The sequence below is a fragment of the Oryx dammah genome, unplaced genomic scaffold (genome assembly GCF_014754425.2).
Source record: "Oryx dammah isolate SB20612 unplaced genomic scaffold, SCBI_Odam_1.1 HiC_scaffold_5, whole genome shotgun sequence".
Classification (NCBI taxonomy): domain Eukaryota; kingdom Metazoa; phylum Chordata; class Mammalia; order Artiodactyla; family Bovidae; genus Oryx; species Oryx dammah.
Window position 1 is genome coordinate 48,768,273 of NW_024070189.1, and position 22,682 is coordinate 48,790,954.

General features: G+C 42.1%; 1 protein-coding gene across 1 annotated transcript in view; it reads left to right on the forward strand.

Annotated features, from left to right (window-relative positions):
• The first annotated feature begins 2,097 nt into the window (after nt 1–2,097).
• The window catches only part of PDE6A (phosphodiesterase 6A), a 79,691-nt gene continuing 59,106 nt past the window's right edge, over nt 2,098–22,682 (forward strand). The window contains exons 1-4 of the mRNA XM_040239616.1: nt 2,098–2,571; nt 13,465–13,617; nt 14,221–14,310; nt 14,855–14,995. Of these exons, the coding sequence (XP_040095550.1) occupies nt 2,098–2,571; nt 13,465–13,617; nt 14,221–14,310; nt 14,855–14,995 (858 nt within the window). The remainder of the gene's footprint in view (nt 2,572–13,464; nt 13,618–14,220; nt 14,311–14,854; nt 14,996–22,682) is intronic.

Here is a 22,682-nt window from a genome sequence, read left to right on the forward strand (position 1 = left end):
GATATATGTCCCAACTCAAGCAGAGGGCCAATTTACCCTCCCCTCACCTTTTCTTTTTTTTTTCCTATTCAATCTCCTGATGGATTGGGGAATGCTCACCTGTGCTGGGGAGGGTAAAATTCATTACTTTGTCTACGGACTCAACTAATCTCTTCTGAAACACCCTTAATGACAAACCCAGAAGTAATGTTTTACTAGCTACCTGGGCTTCCTTTAGCCCAACACACACATAAAATGAACCACCACGAGCATCATTTAAAAACAACATTACTGAGCATCAAGGATTATGCTAGGCAGCCTTGCAAAGCCTCAGGAATCAGTCCTGACAGGTGCCTGCCCTCACTGGAGCGAGCTCACAGTATAGAGAAGAAGACACAGAGTAGACAAACATAAAACAAGGAAACACGTTTTATTAGTAATAAAGGAAGTAAATGGATGATATGACAGGCAGGAATTGGGGAGAGAGTGATTGGGGCTCCTTGAGATAAGACAATTAAGGGTGACTAGCATGAGCTGAGACCTTGAGGCTGAGGAGCTGGTGAGCCAGGGATTCACATTCTAGACAGAGGGCTCACGTTAGTTATGGTGGATGTGTTTGGAAAAGTCATTGCGAGGTCCACCAGACCAAGGGTCACCTGTATACACAGTGTTGAATAGGCACAGTATCCTGGGAATTAATTACACTCTACAATAAAGGGAGTGATCTATTAATACTTTCCATTAAAGTTCACTTACACAGTTCAAAGTGCCAACCACAGTCTATGATCCTACATTCCACAGTATTTACAACACAGGTGTGCCAGGCTCTCATATGTATATATATATATATATCCATAGTCACTACAGTATATTTCATCCAGAAAGAATGCTCTCTTCTCTTCCTGCCCTGGTGGGTTTGGAGAGACAACCTAATGAGGATTCTGGTATTTTGAGCCTCACTGGAGCTGATAAAATCTACACTATTGTGTGTGTTTCTGACTGACAACCCAAGAAGATACTGACTGAAGCCAGCAAAAGCACCCTAAAATGCCAAAACAAAGATCAGGGACTGAAGGACAATAGAAATTTAAGCCTCTACGGAAAGGACAGAAACAAAAATGTTAACTAAAGATTACCTCTGAATGGCAGGATTATGGGTGATTTTAAGGGTCTTCTGTGTGTATTTTCTGCAGTAAACATGTGTACTGTAATAGAAAAAAAACTATGAAAGGTGTTGTTTTTATAAAGTGAAAAGTGAAAGTCACTCAGTTGTGTCCGACTCTTTGCGACCCCATGGACTATACAGTCCATGGAATTCTCCAGGCCAGAATACTGGAGTGGGTAGCCTTTCCCTTCTCCAGGGGAATCTTCCAACCCAGGGATCAAACCCAGGTCCCCCTCATTGCAGGTGGATTCTTTCCCAGCTGAGCCACCAGGGAAGCCCTGTTTTTATAAAGGTCCTTCAAATTCAGAGATGTAATGTGGAGATTTGGCCCATAATGTACACAAGAGAAGCAGGTTCAGTGGTGAGCATGCAGAGGGAAGCCATGTGTTAGGGAGATCCTGGGGACAGGGGTGAAGAAGAGTGGGGTGAGGGGCCAGGGGCAGGAGGTGGATGCCCAGTTCCTCTCAGCTCTAGCCATTTCTGCCACAGAGAAACTGGATATGGAGTTGTTAGATCTTCTGATTCTCTGAGAGAAGCTAAACGAACCTGTTAAACAGTAAACATGGGCTTCCATGTCAAATGTTGCAGAAAAATACCATAGAGGGCAAAGAAAGCATCTTTATAACAGTATATGTCCTGTGTTAGCAGTTTGCAGCCTCTGTTTTCGGTGTTTTCTTTCACTTGATCTCAGTGCCAGCTCTGTGCCAAATTTTCTTCTCCTATTAGCGGACCAAGGTGAAAAGAGAACTCTCACCTCTCCCATCTGGGGCCCAGGAGCATCCGGAACACCCTGATCCTCATAATCCTTGTTCTGGGGAAATATTAATGATTTAATCTCCCTAGCTCACTCATTCTGCTCTGCAGCCACACCAACGAGGTTCACAGACAAGACTCAGAGAAGTCTAGGCCAGCCTCACCCCCATCCACAGAAATAGACAGTGCAATTCCCAGCCATGGGCGAGGTGACGGCAGAGGAAGTAGAGAAGTTTCTGGACTCGAATGTCAGCTTTGCCAAACAGTACTACAACCTGCGCTACCGGGCCAAGGTCATCTCAGACTTGCTGGGACCCAGGGAGGCGGCTGTGGACTTCAGCAACTACCACCCGTTGAGCAGCGTGGAAGAGAGTGAAATTATCTTCGACCTCCTGCGGGACTTTCAGGACAACCTGCAGGCCGAGAAGTGCATCTTCAACGTCATGAAGAAGCTGTGCTTCCTGCTGCAGGCCGACCGCATGAGCCTATTCATGTACAGGGCCCGGAATGGCATCGCGGAGCTGGCCACCCGGCTCTTCAACGTCCACAAGGATGCTGTGCTTGAGGAGTGCCTGGTGGCGCCTGACTCGGAGATCGTGTTCCCCCTGGACATGGGAGTGGTGGGCCATGTTGCGCTCTCTAAAAAGATTGTCAACGTCCCCAACACAGAGGAGGTATCCTCTTTCCCATGGGAGTCGGGGACAGGGAGGCATTATTCTATGGGGTTTGGAGGGGAGGGTATATGGGACGGGGAGCTGTCAGCCACCAAGACTGGGCTGGTGACCACTTGGCACTTTTCTTTCTTTTCTTTCTTGTCTATTTTTTTAAATTAATTTATTTTTCGCCGCTCTGGGTCTTCGGTGCTCTGTGAGGGCTTTCTCTAGCTGCTGTGAGTGAGGGGCTACTTGCGGCGTGTGGTGGCTTCTCTTGTTGGCAGAGCTTGGGCTCTAGGTCCTCGGGCTCAGTAGTTGTGGTGCACAGGCTTAGTTGCCCTGTGGCATGTGGGATCCTCTTGGACCAGGGATGGAACCTGTGTCCCCTGCATTGCCAGGCAGATTCTTAACCACTAGATCACCAGGGAAGTCTCTCTGTTTGTTTATTGATAACTTTTTATTTTGAAAAAAAAAATCAGAAGAGTTTAAAATACAGTACCAAGAACTGTATATTGTTCATTCCAGTTCATCAACTGTTTACTCCTTACCCGGCTTCCCTGGTGGCTCAGCTGGGAAACAACCCACCTGCACACAGGAGACCTGGGTTCAATCCCTGGGTTGGGAAGATCCCCTGGAGAAGGGAATGACTACCCACGCCAGTATTCTGGCCTGGAGAATTCCATGGACTCTATAGTCCATGGGGTCTCAAAGAGTTGGACATGACTGAGCAACTTTCACTTACACCTTACCACATTTGTGTTATGTCTCTATTTTTTCTGAGCCATTTGGGAGACAAACACAGACAACGCGTCCTTTTAACCCCAGGAATTTTTCTGTGTGTTTTCAGAACAAGGACATTTCTTACATAGCCAAGTACAATGATCAAACTCAGGAAATGTGACAGTGGTTACAATACTTTTATCTAATGAACAGTCTGTATTCAGTCCATATTTGCAAATAGTCTCAATGGTGCCCATTTAGCACTGTATCTTTAGTTTCCAATCTGAAACAGTTTCTCAATCTATCTTTGTTTTCCATGATGCTGATGTTTTTGAAGGATACAGGCCAACTTGTTCTGCAGAAATGTCCCTCCATTTGGGCTTGTCTGATGTGTCTTCACGTTTAGATTCAGGCTACGCATTTCTGGCAGGACTATCACAGAGGTGATGTTATTTGTACTTTGTGCCTTGCGTCAAGAGATGTAGGCTGGCAGTCATTATGGAAACACTAAGTTGACCACTTGGTTAAGCACTTGGCCCTGTCTTCTAAGAGTTAGTGTTCTGTGGGTTTCTCCTGGCAGCTCTGACAAAGACTTCTTTGATCACCTACAGCAAATCATTTAATGCAGTTCTCCCTATAACCATCTGCCAGAGTCTACTCCTACTCATCCTTCAGATCTTAGCTTAAAGTTCACTTCCTCAGGGAGACCTTCTCAGATCCTTCTGTAAGTTTCCTCCCTAAAACCATTTACCACAATAAGAAGCCCTGGAGGCCAGGGACCATGCCTGCGTTATTGTCCACTTTATACCAAATGATTATCCACTTTATACCAAATGTTTGTCCACTTTATAGCAAAGGTTTGGCACAAAGCAGATGCTCAACAAACACTTAGCAAAAAGACTGACACTCAGGTAATTTTGCAATGATCCCTTTAACACCTGTCTCATCCCAATATTTGCCCTATGCTGTCAAGGCCAATGTGGGTCTCATTTATTGCTGCACTGGCCTAACCAGGAGCCTGTGTTCAGTCATTCCCAAGATCCAGCCTGGACATTTTGTGACTTTGTCTTCCCCTTACCTCTGACCTAATTTCAGATTAAAGGTCTTAAAATTAAAAGTTGGGGAGGTATGGGGCTTCAGAGATCATCTCATCCAGCTGACTTGTTTAACGGATGAGAAGTCTGGAGTCAGAAGATCTTGAAAAGGGCTTGCCCAAAGTCACCAAGGCATCAGAGCAGAGCTTCCTGGACTTCACATGCACAGATGTAAGAATTCCAATGGGTCATCTTTTTGACTCGGGTTCCTTTTTTGAAAAAAATTAATTCATTCATTATTTGGCTGCACCAGATCTTAGTGATGGCACAAAAGATCCTCTAGTTATGGCATGGGAAAATCTTTAGTTGGGGCTGGCAAACTCTTAGCTGCAGCACATGGGATTCAGTTTCCTGACCAGGGATCGAACCCTGGCCCCTTGCACTGGGAGGGCAGAGTCTTAGCTACTGGACCACTAGAAAGGCCCTTGAGTTACTTGGCAAGATGAAAGGCACAGACTTGGGCCTTTGTGAAACCTGGTTTTCTTTGAAGTATGCTGGGCTAGATCTCCTATGGGGTTCCTCTCTCCTTGGCCCTCCTAGGGTAAGGGTAATTCTGCACCCAGGGAAATTTCTTGAGGACTCATTCAACTGGATTATAGTCTGTTCTCCCTTCAACTCTCTCTAGACTTCAACTGTAGCCAACATGGGTTGTCACAGTCTTATAGCTGATTATCCCTGTTTTACAGATGATGAAATTGAAATCTTTTCTCAGTCGCAGAGAAAGCGGCAGAGCAGGGATTTGAATTCAGGCACTCTGACTGGTGCCACACCCTTCACTGCTCTGCTGTTCTCTACTTCCTCCTGGCCTATAAAATGAGTGCATTAAACTAAGTGCAGTCTTTTCAAATTACATGGCAGAAAATTGAGATGTTAAGCTTTGAGGTCAGATCTGGTTGTGAATCAAGACTCCCTTTCTAATAACATGGCCTTGGCAAACTCTTTAGCTTGTTTGGGCTCACTTCCTAATTTGTAAAATAGAGGGAGAAAACCTAGCTTCTCTAAGTGTTGTTGTAGGATAAAATGAGATAATTCTTTCTCCTCTAGCAAAGTTCTTAGCGCATAGTTTTGGCTCTTACTGACAGCTTCTCCTCGTTAATATCACTACTACTTTGTCGTTGCTGTTAAGGAATTTATTCTATGGAATAGATGCTGCACCAGGTCTGTGTGGAGCTTGGAGAGGAATCCAGTCTTGCCTTTCTGGAGCTTTCAGTTTAGATTCTGTTTGTGGGAAAGACAGAACAAAACAGAAGCTGAAAGCTTCTGTGGACCCTGGTGTTGAGGGACTGAGGATTTAAGTAGACTCCCTGATCCTAAATTATCCCTAAGAGTCTGCTGAGCCCCTGCACTAAAGGACAGCCTGCTGTTTCTTTGTCAGCCCCAAAGTTCACCCTGGACAGGATGGCTGTGCTCCTAGGAAGCTTTCGGGCCAGACAGCACCCTTGGTGTGTGCCTCAGGCCTGGAGTGATGTCAGTTCAGGTCAGCAAGCCTGGGTCCTTCAGTAGTACATATCTTCCTCGTTGAGATATCATACTTTATTGGGGTCTGTGGACAGACACTGGGAGCTAGATGGAGAAGAAGCAGGGATATGGCATAGATTGGGGGGGGGGTCCCTGAACCACTAATAAGTGATACTCTTAGCCTTTAGCACACTTCCCATCAGCCCCCACCAAAACCTGAAAGTGATTGTAATTACTGCATTGAAAAATGTGAAACCATGAATGGGGTTTCCCATGGGGTTGTAATGTGGCTCCCACGCTCTGACACATTCTTACTTATCCTTGGGACCCTCGCGGGGGCAACTTGTCATTAGGGCTGCCAGATATAATGTAAGCTGCCCAGTTGAATTTGAATTTTAGATGAACAAAGAGTACTTTTTTTTTTTTTGGCTGAGCTGCAAGGCATGTGGGATCTTAGTTCCCGAAGCAGGGATTGAATCCATGCCTCCTGTGATGGAAGCGTGAGCATTAAGCACTGGACCACCAGGGAAGCCCCAGAGAACTAGTTTAGTATATGTTTTGTGCTAATAACTGTTAAACTGTCAGTAATCAATGCTGTGACTGGACAAGCCCATGTGGTTCTTATGATGAATGCAAGATACCCTTTAGCACTAGTGATCAGGAAACTTTGAAAAAACAAAGGCTTATTACTTATAAGACCTAGAAATTACATTGCATACCTCGGGCCGCACAAGGAGGTCTCAGGTTAGAGAGGGAGAGAGTGGGCTCTGGCCTAGGACTTTCATGAGGGTTGAGGGTTTCACAGGTTTATTCTTTATTAGCGAATTTAAAACATAAGAACAGAAATTGAAATCTTGGTAAGAGAAAATAGAAAGCAAAAAGTGGCTGCAAATGATCAGTTATCAAAATCAACCAAGATCTTTAAAACTAAAGGAGCCTCAGTGTGAGGAGGTGGCGTGGCTCTTTATGTAGTGTGTGGCTGACAACGTGTCTATTTGAAATAGCCAGACAGCCATCTTTGAGATGGATGTCAGCAATCAAAGCCTAAGTCATACACTTACATTACAAAAATGAAAACACCTACCAAGAGTGTCCAGTTCACGCTATAGTATACCCTATGTAATACATGATATACTAAAAAACTGTTTACCTGAAATTCAAATTTAATTAATCCTGTGTTTATTTGCTAAATCTGGCAACGCTACTTGACATTCAATGTATGTCTGTGTATTTATTCTTTACCCTTTCTCCTTGGGAAAGCCCACAAAGCTTGTCTGTTCCCGCATATCTTATTTACCACTACTGGTCCCCAGACCTAGCCCAGGGCCTGGGACAAAGTGGTTCCTCATTACAGTTTATTGAGTGAATTAATAAGTGATGGTCCTTTCTCAGTGGGCTGTGATATTGTGATTTATAAAAAGAAATATTTATTTGATCTTTGTCCTGGTTCCTGACACAGAACTGACACTTGTAATTTCCTGAGTGATAGAACCATCTGACACAGAGCTCCTAAATCCTTTGGAGTTTCCTAGGTGGTAGGTGGTCTTTTGTTCTAATGAGAGGACTCTTGGTGGACTCTTGAATGGGGACCAGAAAGATCAAGCCTTGATTAGACACTTGAAACCTTCAGCCCATCCCCTATTCTCTTAAGAGGTTTTCCCAGGTGGCCCTAGTGGTAAAGAACTCACCTGCCAATGCAGGAGGACATAAGAGATGCAGATTCAATCTCCTGGAGGAGGGCATGGCAATCCACTCCAGTGCTGTTGCCTGGAGAATCCCATGGACAGAGGAGCCTGGCAGGCTATGGTCCATAGGGTTGCAAAGAGTCGGACATGACTGAAGAGACTTAGCACACACGCACCAGTGTGAGAGACTCAGTTCCATCCCTGGGTTGGCAAGATCCCCTGGAGAAGGAAATGGCAACCTACTCCAGTATTCTTGCCTGGAGAATCCCATGGACAGAGGAGCCTGGAAGGGTACAGTCCAGGGGGTTGCAAAAGAGTTGGACACGACTTAGCAACTAAACAACAACATTCTCGTACGAGGGGAGAGGGGCTGGAAATGGATTAATAATTGATCATGCCTTTGTGATTAAACTGTCATAAAAAACCTCAAAAGTACAGGGTTCAGAGAGCTTCTGGGCTGGTGAATACATGCATGTGCTGGGAGGGTAGTGTACACCCCAACTCCAGGGGACAGAATCTTTGGCACACAGGACCTTTCTGGATCTCACCTTATATATCTCTTTATCTGACAGTTTATCGGCACACTTATTCTAAGACTGTAAATGTAAATACTTTCCTGAGTTCTATGAGCTTTTCTGGCAAGTAATCAAACCCAAGGAGTGAGTCACTGGAACCTCGATTTGCAGTCAGTTAGCAGAAGTACAGATGGCCACCTATGACTTGACATTGGCATCAGAAGCAGGGGCAGTCTTCCGGGACTGAGCCCTTCAGTTGTACGTTCCTGTTCTCCAGGTAAACAGTGTCAGAACTGAACTGAATTGTTGGATACCCAGCTAGTGGCAGAGAATGGTCAGTGTGGGGGAAAAAACATCTACATATCTGGTTTGCAAAGTGTTATGAATATGGTAGTTATGTGAGAGTAAAGGAAAACAGTGAGTTTCTTCCAGACAGTGACAATCCCACTTCTGAAGACTGAAGCTGAAAGCACTGTCATCTCCAGAGGCTCTTACACTGGTTGTCCTGCTCTCCTTACCACTCTATGACACTTGGAACCCAGCATGCCAGGCCAGAAAGAAACCTCAGAAAGGACCTGGTCTGACACAGCGATTTTACCGAAGAGGAAACTGAGGCTTGGAGAGGTTTCAACTACTGACAGGCTCATGAAGCCACTCAGAGAACAAGTCACTACCTCCTGAGGCCCCAGGATGCCATCAGTTCTTTGAGGGCTTTCTTCACATTATGGCTTGAATTGTGAATTCATGCTTTACATGATGTCCCCATTGTACAGTGATAACCCACTGAGGACAACCTCCCCTTTCTTACTGATCTTGGCAGACCCAGTGCCTCTCACGGAGCCAGTGCTCAGTAAGTATAAGTGGATGAATGAATCAGTCCACCAATGAGCCGATCAGAGTATCAGTGAATGAATGAATGAATACAGAGGCTGTGCCATTTATGAGCAGGAGAAATGTCTATAAAACAGGGAAGGAGAGAGTTCTACGTGATAGGGAAGATATGAGAGTTAATGAATTGTCTGGCTCTGGGCCTAGTACATCATTGAAATTGAAAGTCATTTAATAAATAGATTTCATCATGGGACACACTGGAGCTTGGCACAGAGGATATTTGAAAAGAGAAACTGGGTTTCCATGAATGAGAAGCAGTCTTGAATTACATTGGAATAAAATCAAAGCTCTTCCAGTGGCCTCCAAGTTCCTGTCACATAAGGCCTCTGCCCACCTTTCTGAGGGGCTTCCCTGGTGGCTCAGATGGTAAAGAATCTGCCTTCAATGTGGGAGACCTGAGTCTGATCCCTGAGTTGGGAAGATCCCCTGGAGAAGGAAATGGTTACCCACTCCAGTATTCTTGCCTGGAGAATCACTTGGACAAAGGAGCCTGGCTAGCTAAAGCCCATAGAATCACAAAGAGTCAGACACGACAAGCAGCTTAGCATGCACATAGGCACGCATGCCACCTCTCTGACTTCCTTGCCCTCCAATCTCCCTCACTAAGCAGGCCTTCTTCCTGTTTCTCAGATCAGTCAGTTCATTGCCCCCTGCTCCTTGGCATCCTCCGTGCCCTCTGCTTGGAAGACACTACAGTCTGGCTGGCTCTTCTGAGCCTTCACTCTCTGCATTACCTCTATAGAGAAGCCTCCCTACCCGTCAGGACTGACCAGAGCAGCATCAACCTACCCCGGCTTCCATCACTTTCTATAGCATCATTCAGTTTCTCTACTTCAAAGCAGCTGTTTACTTGCTTTTTGTCTGTCCACCCCATTTGAGTGGAAGCTTTACTAGGGAAAGATATTCTTGTTCACTGCCTAAACTGCCTCAGTTCAGTTCAGTTCAGTTCAGTCACATCCGACTCTTTGCGACCCCATGAATCGCAGCACACCAGGCCTCCCTGTCCATCACCAACTCCTGGAGTTCACTCAGACTCCCATCCATTGAGTCAGTGATGCCATCCAGCCATCTCATTCTCTGTCGTCCCCTTCTCCTCCCGCCCCCAATCCCTCCCAGCATCAGAGTCTTTTCCAATGAGTCAACTCTTTGTATGAGGTGGCGAAAGTACTAGCACACATTAAAGGCTTTCTGTTAATGCCAACTGAATGAATGAATGACTTGGGCTTTCTTCTGCTCAACTTCTGATTCCTAGGCTTTAAAACAGATAGGTTAGCGACTTCCCTGGTGGTCTAATGGTTAAGACTGTGTTCCCAATGCAGGGGAACAATCCTTGGTTCAATCCTTGATCAGGGAACTAGATCCAACATGCTGCAACTAAGAGTTCGAATGCCACCGCTAAAGAAAAAGATCCTTTATGCAGCAACTAAGACCAGGCACAGCCAAATAAAAAATAAATAAACAAATAGTTTTAGCAGGGAGCCTTTAAGGTCTCTCCACCACTGATAAGTTGAGGTTCTATGACACAGCTGAAAACACTGTATATGCTGAAAATATAAGGATGCCAATGATTATACAGACACCAGTCAATTGGCAGCTGTACTATTTGTGAGAAAGTTCTATGGCTGAGAAGTCAGTGGGAGAGAAGGTACTTGTGGCTTTAGTAACATTTGCCTCAGATGCAGGTAAGGCCCAAGCACTACTTTCCTTGACAGAAGTGAATCCTGAAAGCCTGAACTGACTTGGTGAAATGAATCAGGGTATGTCTCACGCAGGCTTGTATTCATCAGTTGTCCTTAGAGAGTGACATGGAAAACCCTTAAGGTTAATACCTCTTTAGAGATTTTGCTTAATCCTCCAACACTAATTCAAGTTGAGCACTACAGGCTTCTCTTAATTCCTTTACCCTTCACCTGGGTTGAGACAGCTTCATCGACACCAGGGCTTGTTTATTTAATCCCATCCCAACTGGAAGAATCCACAGATGGACAACTTCTGCACTGTGGGAAAGTCCTAGTGCTAGCACAGCTCTGTGAACTGGCTCTGCAAAATACATTTCCTTCTCAGAACGGCATGAACTGTATACAAATCAGCTGGCTTGTGTTCCCAGCAACGCTGACTGTTGGGAAGCCTCACAGTGTGACCAAGAAACAGAAAGGTGGATTCTTTTGGATTTAAGACAACAATTCAGGCTCTGTCCCCACTTTCTGACCACCCAGACTGTACCGCCCTATACTGGCCTCCAAGTTTGCCTTCGGGGTGGGGTGTAGGAGGTGTGTGCTCCTCTGCACTCCTACTGCTTTAAGCCAACCCTTATGTCCTGTGTTAATTCTGTGTGATTCATCCGTGTGCTGGCCTGAATTTTAGTCTTCCCTCTGTCCCCGGTGCTTAGCATAAGGCCTGACACAGAGTGGGGCTTCCGTTGAGATTTGTGGAATGGGGATAGCCATTGGATTGGCTGTGTGATGCTAGAACTCGATCGCAAAAAAAGGTGAAAGTGTACTTCCCTGGTGGTGCAGCGGATAAGAACCTTCCTGCAGGGGGTATAGGTTCAGGCCTGCTCTGGGAAGAGTCCACATGTCTCAGAGCAATTAAGCCTGTGAGCCAGAGCCACTGAGCCCAGACTCTAAAGCTCACGAACCACAACTCCCGAGACCATGTGGTGTAACTGTTGAAGCCTGAATGCTTACAGCCTGTGCTTCATAAGAGAGACCACCACAATGAGGAGCCCATGAACCGCAATGAAAAGTAACCCCAACTCGCCCCAACTAGAGAAAGCCTGCATGCAGCAACGAAGACCCAATGCAGCCAATAAATGAATAAATAAAAGCTGGAAGTAACAAATTCTTTGGTTCAAAGACCCAGACCCAGGTCTACCCTTATCCAGGCTTCCCTGAAATGAAGCTTCCCTGGATGAAGCAGCAGAGCTGAGGGCAGTTTCTCAAATCACACACACACACAAGTAATAAGTAATGTTAATCTTGAGTTTCAGCTTCCCCCTTTGTAAGATGAACTGCTAATGGTCCCATTTCTGGGGTTGTTGGGAAGAATACAGTGAGCTGATGCAGGCAAAGTGCCACACACAACACCTGCTAGCAACTGCGATGATGATACTCACTAAGGTCTTTTCCTCACTCAAGTTTCTGATTTACGCTTAACTGTCATCAATGGAAGAGAGCCTTCTCAAAATCTTCCTCCACAGACAAAGCCAACCCTCCACCTCCATCCTTGGGTCCCTCCAGTGCTTTGCTCACATCTCCATAACCCTTCGTAAGCTGTATTTCAGACTTTGTTCTACTGGATTTTGGAGGCTTCCAGGGCAGAAATTATCTCTAATTGCCTTGTCCCTGATGAAGGGGAGCAGATGGAACTGGCTTCATTCTTTTGTCAACAAGAGAATGGGGAGCTTCTTTACCCCACCTCTGTAGCAAACTGTGGAAAATTCTTAAAGAGATGGGAATACCAGACCACCTTACTTGTCTCTCGGGAAACCTCTATGCAGGTCAAAAAGCAACAGTTAGAACCAGACATGGAACAACAGACTTGTTCCAAATTGGGAAAGGAGTACATCAAGGCTGTATATTGTCACTCTGCTTATTCAAATTCTATGCAGAGTACATCATGAGAAACGCTGGGCTAGAAGAAGCATAAGCTGGAATCAAGATTGCCAGGAGAAATATCAGTAACTTCAGATATGCAGATGACACCACCCTTATGGCAGAAAGTGAAGAGGAACTAAAAAGCCTCTTGATGAAAGTGAAAGAGGAGAGTGAAAAAGCTGGCTTAAAACTCAACATTCAAAAAATGATGATCATGGAATCTGGTCCCACCACATCATGGCAAATAGATGGGAAACAATGGAAACAGCGAGACTTTATTTTCTTGGGCTCCAAAATCACTGTAAATGGAGACTGTAGCCATGAGATTAAAACATGCTTGCTCCTTGGAAGAAAAGCTATGACCAACCTAGATAGCATATTAAAAAGCAGAGACATTACTTTGCTGACAAAGGTCCATCTAGTCAAATCTATGGTTTTTCAGTAGTCATGTATGGATGTGAGAGTTGGACCATAAAGAAGGCTGAGTGCCGAAAAATTGATGCTTTTGAACTGTGGTGTGGGAGAAGACTCTTGAGAGTCCCTTGGACTGCAAGGAGATCCAACCATTCAATCCTAAAGGAAATCAACCCTCAATATTCATTGGAAGGACTGATGCTAAAGCTGAAACTCCAATATTTTGGCCACCTGATGTGAAAAGCCAGCTCATTAGAAAAGACCCTGATTCTGGGAAAGATTGAAGGGAGGAGAAGAAGAGCACAACCGAGGACAAGATGGTTGGATGGCATCACTGACTCAATGGACATAATTTGAGCAAGCTCCAGAAGACAGTGAAGGTCAGGGTTGCCTGGTGTGCTGCAGTCCATGGGGTTGCAAAGAGTCAGACATGACTGAGTGACTGGACAACAACAGCAACCATGGGCACCTGGGGCTCTGGGTTGTTTTCCTGTCTTTGCTCTTCCTCTGCCCACTCATGCTTGTCTTTGTCTACCTTCAGGATGAGCATTTCTGTGACTTTGTGGACACCCTCACAGAGTACCAGACTAAGAACATCTTGGCTTCTCCCATAATGAATGGGAAGGACGTGGTGGCCATAATCATGGCTGTGAATAAAGTGGATGGGCCCCACTTCACCAAGAATGATGAAGAGGTAAGAGTGCTTAGAAAGTGCTGGGCTGGCCATGCCAGCACATTCTCCCAGCTCACAAATCCTCTGACCCTTGCTATTTGTCCTGACCTTGGCTTTCCCCTCTGTAAGATAAGGAAGTTAGTGGTCTGATGATCTGTGAGGGAGGCAGGACAGGATAATCATTAAGATGTTGGGCTTTGGAGATAAGAATATAGGGATAATGGTTCTGGTTCTGCTAATATCTGTTTGACTTGGGCACGTTTTTCTGAACCTCAGATTAGACCTATTTGTAAAATGGGGATAATACAGTATCTATAGTATCTCTTGAGGTTATTTGTGGCCATCAGGATAACATACATACATGGTTTATCACAGGGCCTGCAAACTCAATGAACACTAGCAACTTCTCATGAATACACTTCTAATAACCTTGACATTCTACATTCTGTGAGTTTTACCCTCACATAATGCAACATTTTATGAGTCAGCTTTCCATGATCCATCCACTCAAACTGTCTCAGATGAAGCTTTGAAAATGTTCAAACTTATCGGCTAATGGTAGAAGTGGCCAGAAGGGGGATTTCTCCCCCTCATCTGTTTCTCCTCATGCTGTTTGATTTTCAGATTCTCCTCAAGTACCTCAACTTTGCAAATCTAATCATGAAGGTGTTCCACCTGAGTTACCTGCACAACTGTGAGACTCGGCGTGGCCAGGTAAAGGGCTTAACTTGAGGGAATGGACTGGACTGAAGGTGTCCTCTTCCTGATGCACTGACGTGCTCAACTAGAAGGTAGTAGTGACAGAAGTGCTTGGGAAGTACCGAACAGTCTCTCCCAGCATCCCTGGGCTGCATGAGTCATGGATGTCTGTAAAGCTGTAACCCAGGGTGACTGCACGAATATGCGTTCATGTCAGCCAGCTTGTATTTGAATCCCTGCTAAGCCGTTTACCAGTTCTAAGACCTTGAGCAAATCATTTAACCTCTCCCAGCTTCAGCTTCCTCTTTTGAAAAATGGGAATAATTATGGGATAAAGTATGTAGGATACTTGGGCTCTGTCAATGTTTGTTGTTATCATTGTTATTAACAACCTAGGAAATAAAAGAATTGGAAAGAGTTGGACCCAGTAGAAGCTGCCCCATTATACACCTCTCTGAACGTGTTTCTCCATCTACAAAACAGGGACAGTTACTCTTCGTTATTGTGAGCTGCTGTTCTGTGCCTCAGGAACACTAACTATGTTTCTGTATTTCTTCAGATACTGTTGTGGTCTGGGAGCAAAGTCTTTGAAGAGCTTACAGACATTGAGAGGCAGTTCCACAAAGCCCTGTACACAGTCCGCGCCTTCCTCAACTGTGACAGATACTCTGTGGGGCTCTTAGACATGACCAAACAGAAGGTGAGAACACTTAAGAGCAGACATTTCCAAGAACAGGTTAAATATATGGCAGCTATATACCAGGTGGAACCCAGCCTTGTGTCATGAATTCGGTTGCACAGGGAAATGGCTGGCAGGAGGTGGATGGTTCTGAAAGGTTTTTCATAGGTCTTTTACACTGAGGAAAGGAGTACCAGCCTTTACAGAGGACAAGTCATTCCAGGGCACAGGGGAGGAAAAATAACCTGTATCTTCCCTAGTCCATAGGGAAAAAATGAGCATGTGAGAAGGCATGATGAGGTGGTAAAGGTGATTGATAAAGAAGTTTCCATGTAAGGTGAAAGTGCAGCAAGAAGAAAGTTACCAACTTTAGAAACTGTCAGAAAATACACTCAAAGGTGGGCAGAAACCTCTCCTATGGTGTGTGGAGACCAGAGCTCATCCAGGCCATGAAAGTGGGGGAACATACTTAGATCTGGCCCCTCAGAATGCTCTGAGGCCATGTTGGCTAAGGAGGCAGAGAGACTCAAATGGCCTCCAGCCAGTTTCTTCAGCCAGTTTTCACCAAACTGACTCTCCCATTGTTCTTTCTCTGCCTGTCTTTGCAGCCAATCATTTTCTGCCTTGGCACAGAGTTCCAGAGTTACCCACACACATTTCCTCTCCAAAGTCCTAAGACTAAACTGTCGGTTTCATTTTGTGCCCTTTGTCATGTTGCATGCGGTACACAGCCCAGTAGAGACCCTCCAAATATTTGGTTGAATGAATAAATGAATTACAGAATCTGAGGTTTGAAAAGACCTTAGGTCTAGTCTAGAGGCTCCCAAATGTGACAGTAAATTAGAATCTTCTGAGGAACAGTTTCAAAATTGCTGAGCTAATCATCAAAAAGTCTACAAATAATAAATGCTGGAGAGAGTGTGAAGAAAAGGGAACCCTCCTACCCTGTTGGTGGGAATGTAAATTGGTACAGTCACTATGGAGAATAGTATAGAGGTTCCTCAGAAAACTAAAAATAGAATTATCATATGATCCAGTAATCTCATCCCTGGATATATATCCAGACAAAACTGTAATTCAAAAAGATACATGTATCCCTATGTTCATAGCAGCACTATTCAGAATAGCTAAGACATGGAAAGAAGATGTTATGGAAAAACTCAAATGAACTTTTTGGCCAACCCAATATATATAGTGGAATATTACTCAGCTGGAAAAAGAATACAATAATGCCATTTGCGGCAGCATGGAGGGACCTAAAGATGATCATACTAAGTAAAGTAACTCAGACAGACAAAAGCAAATATCATATGATATCACTTATACATGGAATCTACAAAACTGATAAACTTGTACACAAAACAGAAACAGACTCACAGATTTTGAAAACAAACTTATGGTTACTCGAGGGGAAAGGCAAAAGGGAGGGATAAATTAGGAGTTTGGGATTAACAGATACACACTAATAAATATATGAAATAATCTACAAGGACCTACTGTATAACAGGGAAATCTATTCAGGAAAAAGAATCTAAAAAAAGAATGGATAATGTATTTATATAACTGAATCACTTAGCCATATACCTGAAAATATCATAACATTGTAAATCAACTATACTCCATTAGGAAATAAAATTTAGGACTTCCCTGGTTTTCCAGTGGTTAAGACTCTGTGCTTCTACTACAGGGGGCATGCATTCAATCCCTGGTCAGGAAACTAAGAATCCACATGCTGCATGGTGCAGCCAAAGTAATAATTATTGTAAAAAAAGAAAAAATAAAATAAAAATTAAATTAAAAAGAGTAAATAGAAAATCTGACTAGACCTATAACGAATAAAGAGATAGAGTTGGTAATTAAAAAAAAAACTTCCTCCAAAGAAAAGCCCATAGTCAGATATTTTCACTGATAAATTCCACCAAGTGTTTAAAGAAAAAATAATACAAATACTTCACAAACTCTTACAAAAATATAAGAGGATGAAACATTTCTCTACTCATTCTATGAGGCCAGTATTACCCTGATACCAAACATATTACAAGAAAAAATCATACCGATCAATATATTATCTGAATACAGAGGCAAAATATCTTCAACAAAATACTAGCAAACCACATATAAAAAATTGTGGTCACATATAAAAACCATGGTCAGTAGATTTTCAACTAGGGTGCCAAGACCATTCAAAGGCAAAAGAATAGTCCTTTTAACACATGGTGCTGGGACAACTGGATAGCCACACGCAAAAGAATGAATTTGGGGCCCTACTTTGCATCATATACAAAAATTAACTCAAAATGGACCACAGACCTTAAACTATAAAAACCCTTAAAAGAAAATATAGATGTAAAACAAGTGGGACCTAATTAAACTTAAAAGCTTTTGCATAGCAAAGGAAACTATAAACAAGGTGAAAAGACAACCCTCAGAATGGGAGAAAATTATAGCAAATGAAACAACTGACAAAGGATTAACTTCCAAAATATACAAGCTGCTCATACAAGTCAATACGAGAAAAACAAACAACCCACTCAAAAAGTTGGAAAAAGACCTAAACAGACATTTCTCCATAGAAGACATACAGATGACTAACAAAAACATGAAAAGATGCTCAACATCGCTCATTATTATAGAAATGCAAATCAACTCCAATGAGACACCACCTCACACCGATCAGAATGGCCATCATCACGAGGTCTACAAACAATAAATGCTGGAGAGGGTGTGGAGAAATGGGAAGCCTCTTGCACTGTTGGTGGGAATGTAAATTGATACAACCACTATGGAAGATGGTATGAAGATTTCTTAAAAAAAACTAGAAATAAAACCACCATATGACCCAGCAATCCCATTCCTAGGCATATACCCTGAGGAAACCCAAAATTGAAAAAGACACATGTACCCCAACACTATTTACAATAGCTAGAACATGGAAGCAACCTAGATGTCCACTGGCAGATGAGAGGATAAAGAAGCTGTGGTACATATATATATATATATATATATATAATGTAATATAACTCAGCCATTAAAAGGAACACATTTGAGTCAGTTCTAATGAGGTGGACAAACTTAGAGCCTATTATACAGAGTGAAGTAAGTCAGAAAAAGAAAGATAAATATTGTGTACTATTGTAATATTGTCCATCCCTGGTGGTCCATTGGGTAGGACTTGGCGCTTTCATTGCCCAGGGCCTAGGTTAAATCCCTGGTTGGGGAATGAAGAGCCTGAAAGCCATGTGATGCAGCCAAACAAACAAGGAATCTAGAAATATGGTACCTATGAATTTATCTGCAGGGCAGCAATGGAGAGGACACAGGGTGGGGGGGATGGGGAAGAGAGGGTGATATGTATGGAGAGAGTAACATGGAAACTTATATTACTTTATGTAAAATAGACAGCCAATGGGAATTTGCTCTATGACACGGGGAACTCAAACAGGGGCTCTGTGTCAACCTAGAGGGGTGGGGTGGGGAGGGAGATGGGAAGGAGGTTCACGAGTGGGGAGACATAGGTATACCTATGGCTGATTCATGTTGATGCTTGACAGAAAACAAAATTCTGTAAAGCAATTATCCTTCAATTAAAAAATAAATTAATTTAAAAATATATCGATGTAAATCTTTGTGGCCCTGGATAAGGCAATGGCTTCTTGGATATGACATCAAAAGCACAAGTAACAAAGGAAAAACAGATAAATTGGGCTTCATAAAAATTTAAAACTTTTGTGCTTGAAAGGACAGTAATGAAGAAAGCTTTTGAAAAGACAAGTATGTAAAATATAAAAAGAACTCTTAAAATTAGGAGTATAGGATTAACAGATACAAACTATTATATATAAAATAGACAGGCAACAAGAATTTACTGTATAGCACAGGGAATTATACTCAGTATCTTGTAATAACCTACAGTGGAAGGTGGTCCACTGGCTAAGACTCTATGGTCCCAATGCAGGGAGCCCAGGTTTGATCCTTGGTCAGGAACTAGATCCTATGTACTACAACTAAAATTTTGCATACTACAGCAAAAGATCAACGATCCTGTGCACTGCAATGAAGACCAGGTACAGTCAAATAAATATTAAAAAATAAATAAATAAAATAGTCATGATATATTTGTTAGTTTAAAAATAATGGAAAAAAACTATATAATAATCACTTTGCTGAAACTGTCACAATATTTTAAATCAACTATACTTCCATCTTTTTTTCAAGTTTGATGTTTGCTCATGAAGAGGAAAACAAAAATCTCTTACTACTCAACAATAAAAAGATAACCCAATTTAAAAAATAAATTGCTGGGCAACACGATAATCTGCCTTTTTTACATAATGCTCTACAAACATAATTCCATAGTAGTACATGTGGATTTTTAAATAACATATGTACACATAACAAACACACAGAGAAAAGCACTATTACAGGAAAATAGTTCAGTAAATTATCACAAAGTGAACATCCCACATAACTACCACCAAGATTAAGGAATAGAACATTACTGGCCCCTCAGAAACCCCTTTCTTACCTCTCTCTAATAACTCCCATTCCTTCCTCCCAAAAGGTAACCACTCTCTGACCTTTACAGCCATGTTAGTTTTTCCTAATTTTGAAATTCATATAAATGGAATTATACTCTTTTGTGTCTGACTTCTTTTGATCAAAATGTGGGTTATAAGATTCATTCTTATTGCTCATCATAGTCATCAATTTTCATTAATTAGTTCATTAATTTTCATTCTTGTAGAATATTCCATTATATGAGTAATCCACAAAGTATTTATTTATTCTACCACTGATAGACATTTGAATTTTCCAGTTTGGGCTTTTATGAATATTGCTATCATGAACACTCTAGTACATATTTTTTTGGTACACATATATATTCTATGGTTCTCTTTCTATAATCTGCTTTATTTCTTGATTTTTCAGTTAATCCCTATTTTGTACATGCCCATTTATTTTTGTTTGAACACTAGAAATCTGTATAAAATGTTTTAGAGATGATTTGAAACTCTTGGCAATGTTATATTCCTCCAAAGGGGATTTATGTTACTTCTGGTTATAAGTTGAGACAAAGGCAGAGTATCTGAATCTAATCAAGGACTGAGCCAATTTGAAGCTGGTCTTCAGTTTTTGTGAGGGTTATTCTGTTTCTGATTCACTTCTACTCTTAGAGTATAAATCTTTAGGAAGGACCAGCTAAAAACCTGGGTTGTTTTCAAGGATGCCTCCTTTTTGGCAGGTCCCGAATTTCAACCTAGTCCTACTAGCCAAGTAGGTCTACTGAAAGCTTTGCACACCTTTCCAGTTGCTCCACAACATCTTTGGTGTCAGTAAGAGGAAAAGTTGAATCAGGCATCAGGCTCATATCTTTGGGCTTTCCTTCTCTGTGAGATCTTGGCCCATCAAATTATTGCTGCCTTGCTAGCGCTATGATTCCTTCACATAAATGTTTATATACACACATACATATACACAGTCCAGATTTCATGATAATTCTCAGTTGGAGGGTTGGTTTGAAACAGACTGGCTACCATTGGTAGTAGTAGAAATCCTCTTTCTTTGTTCTTTAGTCCACATAGATTTACCTCATTTTTAAAAATAGTATGGGTATACCATAATTAATTTATCCTTTCCCCTATTTCTGGGCATTTAAATCATTTCTGGATAGTCTTACAATTAAAGGCAATGCTGTAATGAACAACCTTGGAGTTAAATTCCTGCCCACTTGACAGAGACTATCTATAGGACAAAGGTGTGGAAGTAGATTACTAAGAAAAAATTTTTATTTCGCTTTCCCCAAATTTTTCCTCTAAAGGCTAAATCATTTTATACTCCTACTTGTACTGCATGAGAGTTCCCTTTCTCCAAACTCCTGCCCCCAATTCTGTGTATCATAAATCTTTTTTATTTTTCCTACTTAAACCGGCAAAAAATGTTATTATTCTTTTTTTCTAATTGTTTTTTTTTTCACTGATCATAGAAGGGTAAATACATTTTATATATTTATTTGTAATTAACTTTTCTTTTCACATATATTGCCCAAGTTTTTCTGTGCAATATATTGCCCATTTTTCCACCTTTAAAATTAAATTCTTTGTCTATTTCTTATTAAAATATATGAGTGCTTTATATTATATCTGGAGAATGAAATGGCAATCCACTCCAGTACTATTGCCTGGAAAATCCCATGGACAGAGGAGCTTGGTAGGCTACAGTCCATGGGGTCGCAAAGAGTCGGACACGACTGAGCGACTTCACTTTCACTTAAGTTATATAGATTATGTATCTGTCACCTGTGGATTATATTTTAACTTTGTCTATGGCATCTTTCATCATACAGAAGATTTAAATGTTATGGCTTCTGTGTTTTGAATTTTGTTTAAGAAAGACTTCCTCAACCTTCATATTATAGTCTGAAATAACCTGATGTGCTTTGATTAATACATTTTCATCTTTTACTCATCTTGAAATTATTAATATGTTATAAGGTAGGGATAAATTTTGTGATGTCCTCATAATTTCCCATTTAAAGAATAGTCTACCCTTTCTCTACTGTTTTGAAATGCCACCATTTTGATATGCCATTTTACAATATATCAGATTTTCATATATTCATGGGTTTATTATTCTGATTTTTGACTTTAAAATAGCTCCCTAAGTGACTCTGGCACAGTTGAGTCATATACTGATTTCAGGGAACTTCTGGTTTTAGTGCAGCCATCCCTTTGATTTTGGCAAATTCCTGAATCAAATATTTTGCCAAACATGGCTAAATCCAGCAATAACACTGATACTCCTTCAGAAAGCACTAAATGAATTCATATCAATGAATGGTTCTTTTTTTAAATTAATTTATCTTTCATTGAAGGATAATTGCTTTACAGAATTTTGTTGTTTTCTGTCAAATCAGCCATAGGTACACATATATTCCCTCCCTTTTGAACCTCCCTCCCATCTCCTGTCCCATCCCACCCCTCTAGATTGATACAGAGCCCCTGTTTGAGTTTCCTGAGCCATACAGCAAATTCCCGTTGGCTATCTGTTTTACATATGGTAATGTGAGTTCCGTGTTACTCCTTCCATACATCTCACCCTCTCCTCCCCTCTCCCCAGGTCCATAAGTCTATTCTCTTTGTCTGTTTCTCCACTGCTGCCCTGTAAATAAATTCTTCAGTACCATTTTTCCAGATTCCGTATATATGTGTTAGAAAACGATATTTATCTTTCTCCTTCTGACTCACTTCACCCTGTATAATAGGTTCTAGGTTCATCCACCTCATCAGAACTGACTCAAATGCATTCTTTTTATGGCTGGGTAATATTCCATTGTGTATATATACCACCACTTCTTTATCCATTCGTCTGTCGATGCACATCTAGGTTGCTTCCATGTTTTAGCTATTGTAAATAGTGCTGCAGTGAACAGTGGGATACATGTGTCTTTTTCAGTTTTGGTTTCCTCGGGGTATATGCTTAGGAGTGGGATTGCTGGGTCATATGGTGGTTTTCTTCCTAGTTTTTTAAGGAATCTCTCTATATCTTCCATAGTGGGAACGGTTCTTTTCTAATCAGAAGAACTGCTGAGTAGTTGAATTCAAGAGTCCATTTTAAGGTGCTCAGTTTGTATTTTAAAAGATCAAAACACAGCTCTGAGCTGCAGCATTCTGCCTCTGTTTCTTTTGAACTCTCCCTCAAAAGGGAAAGT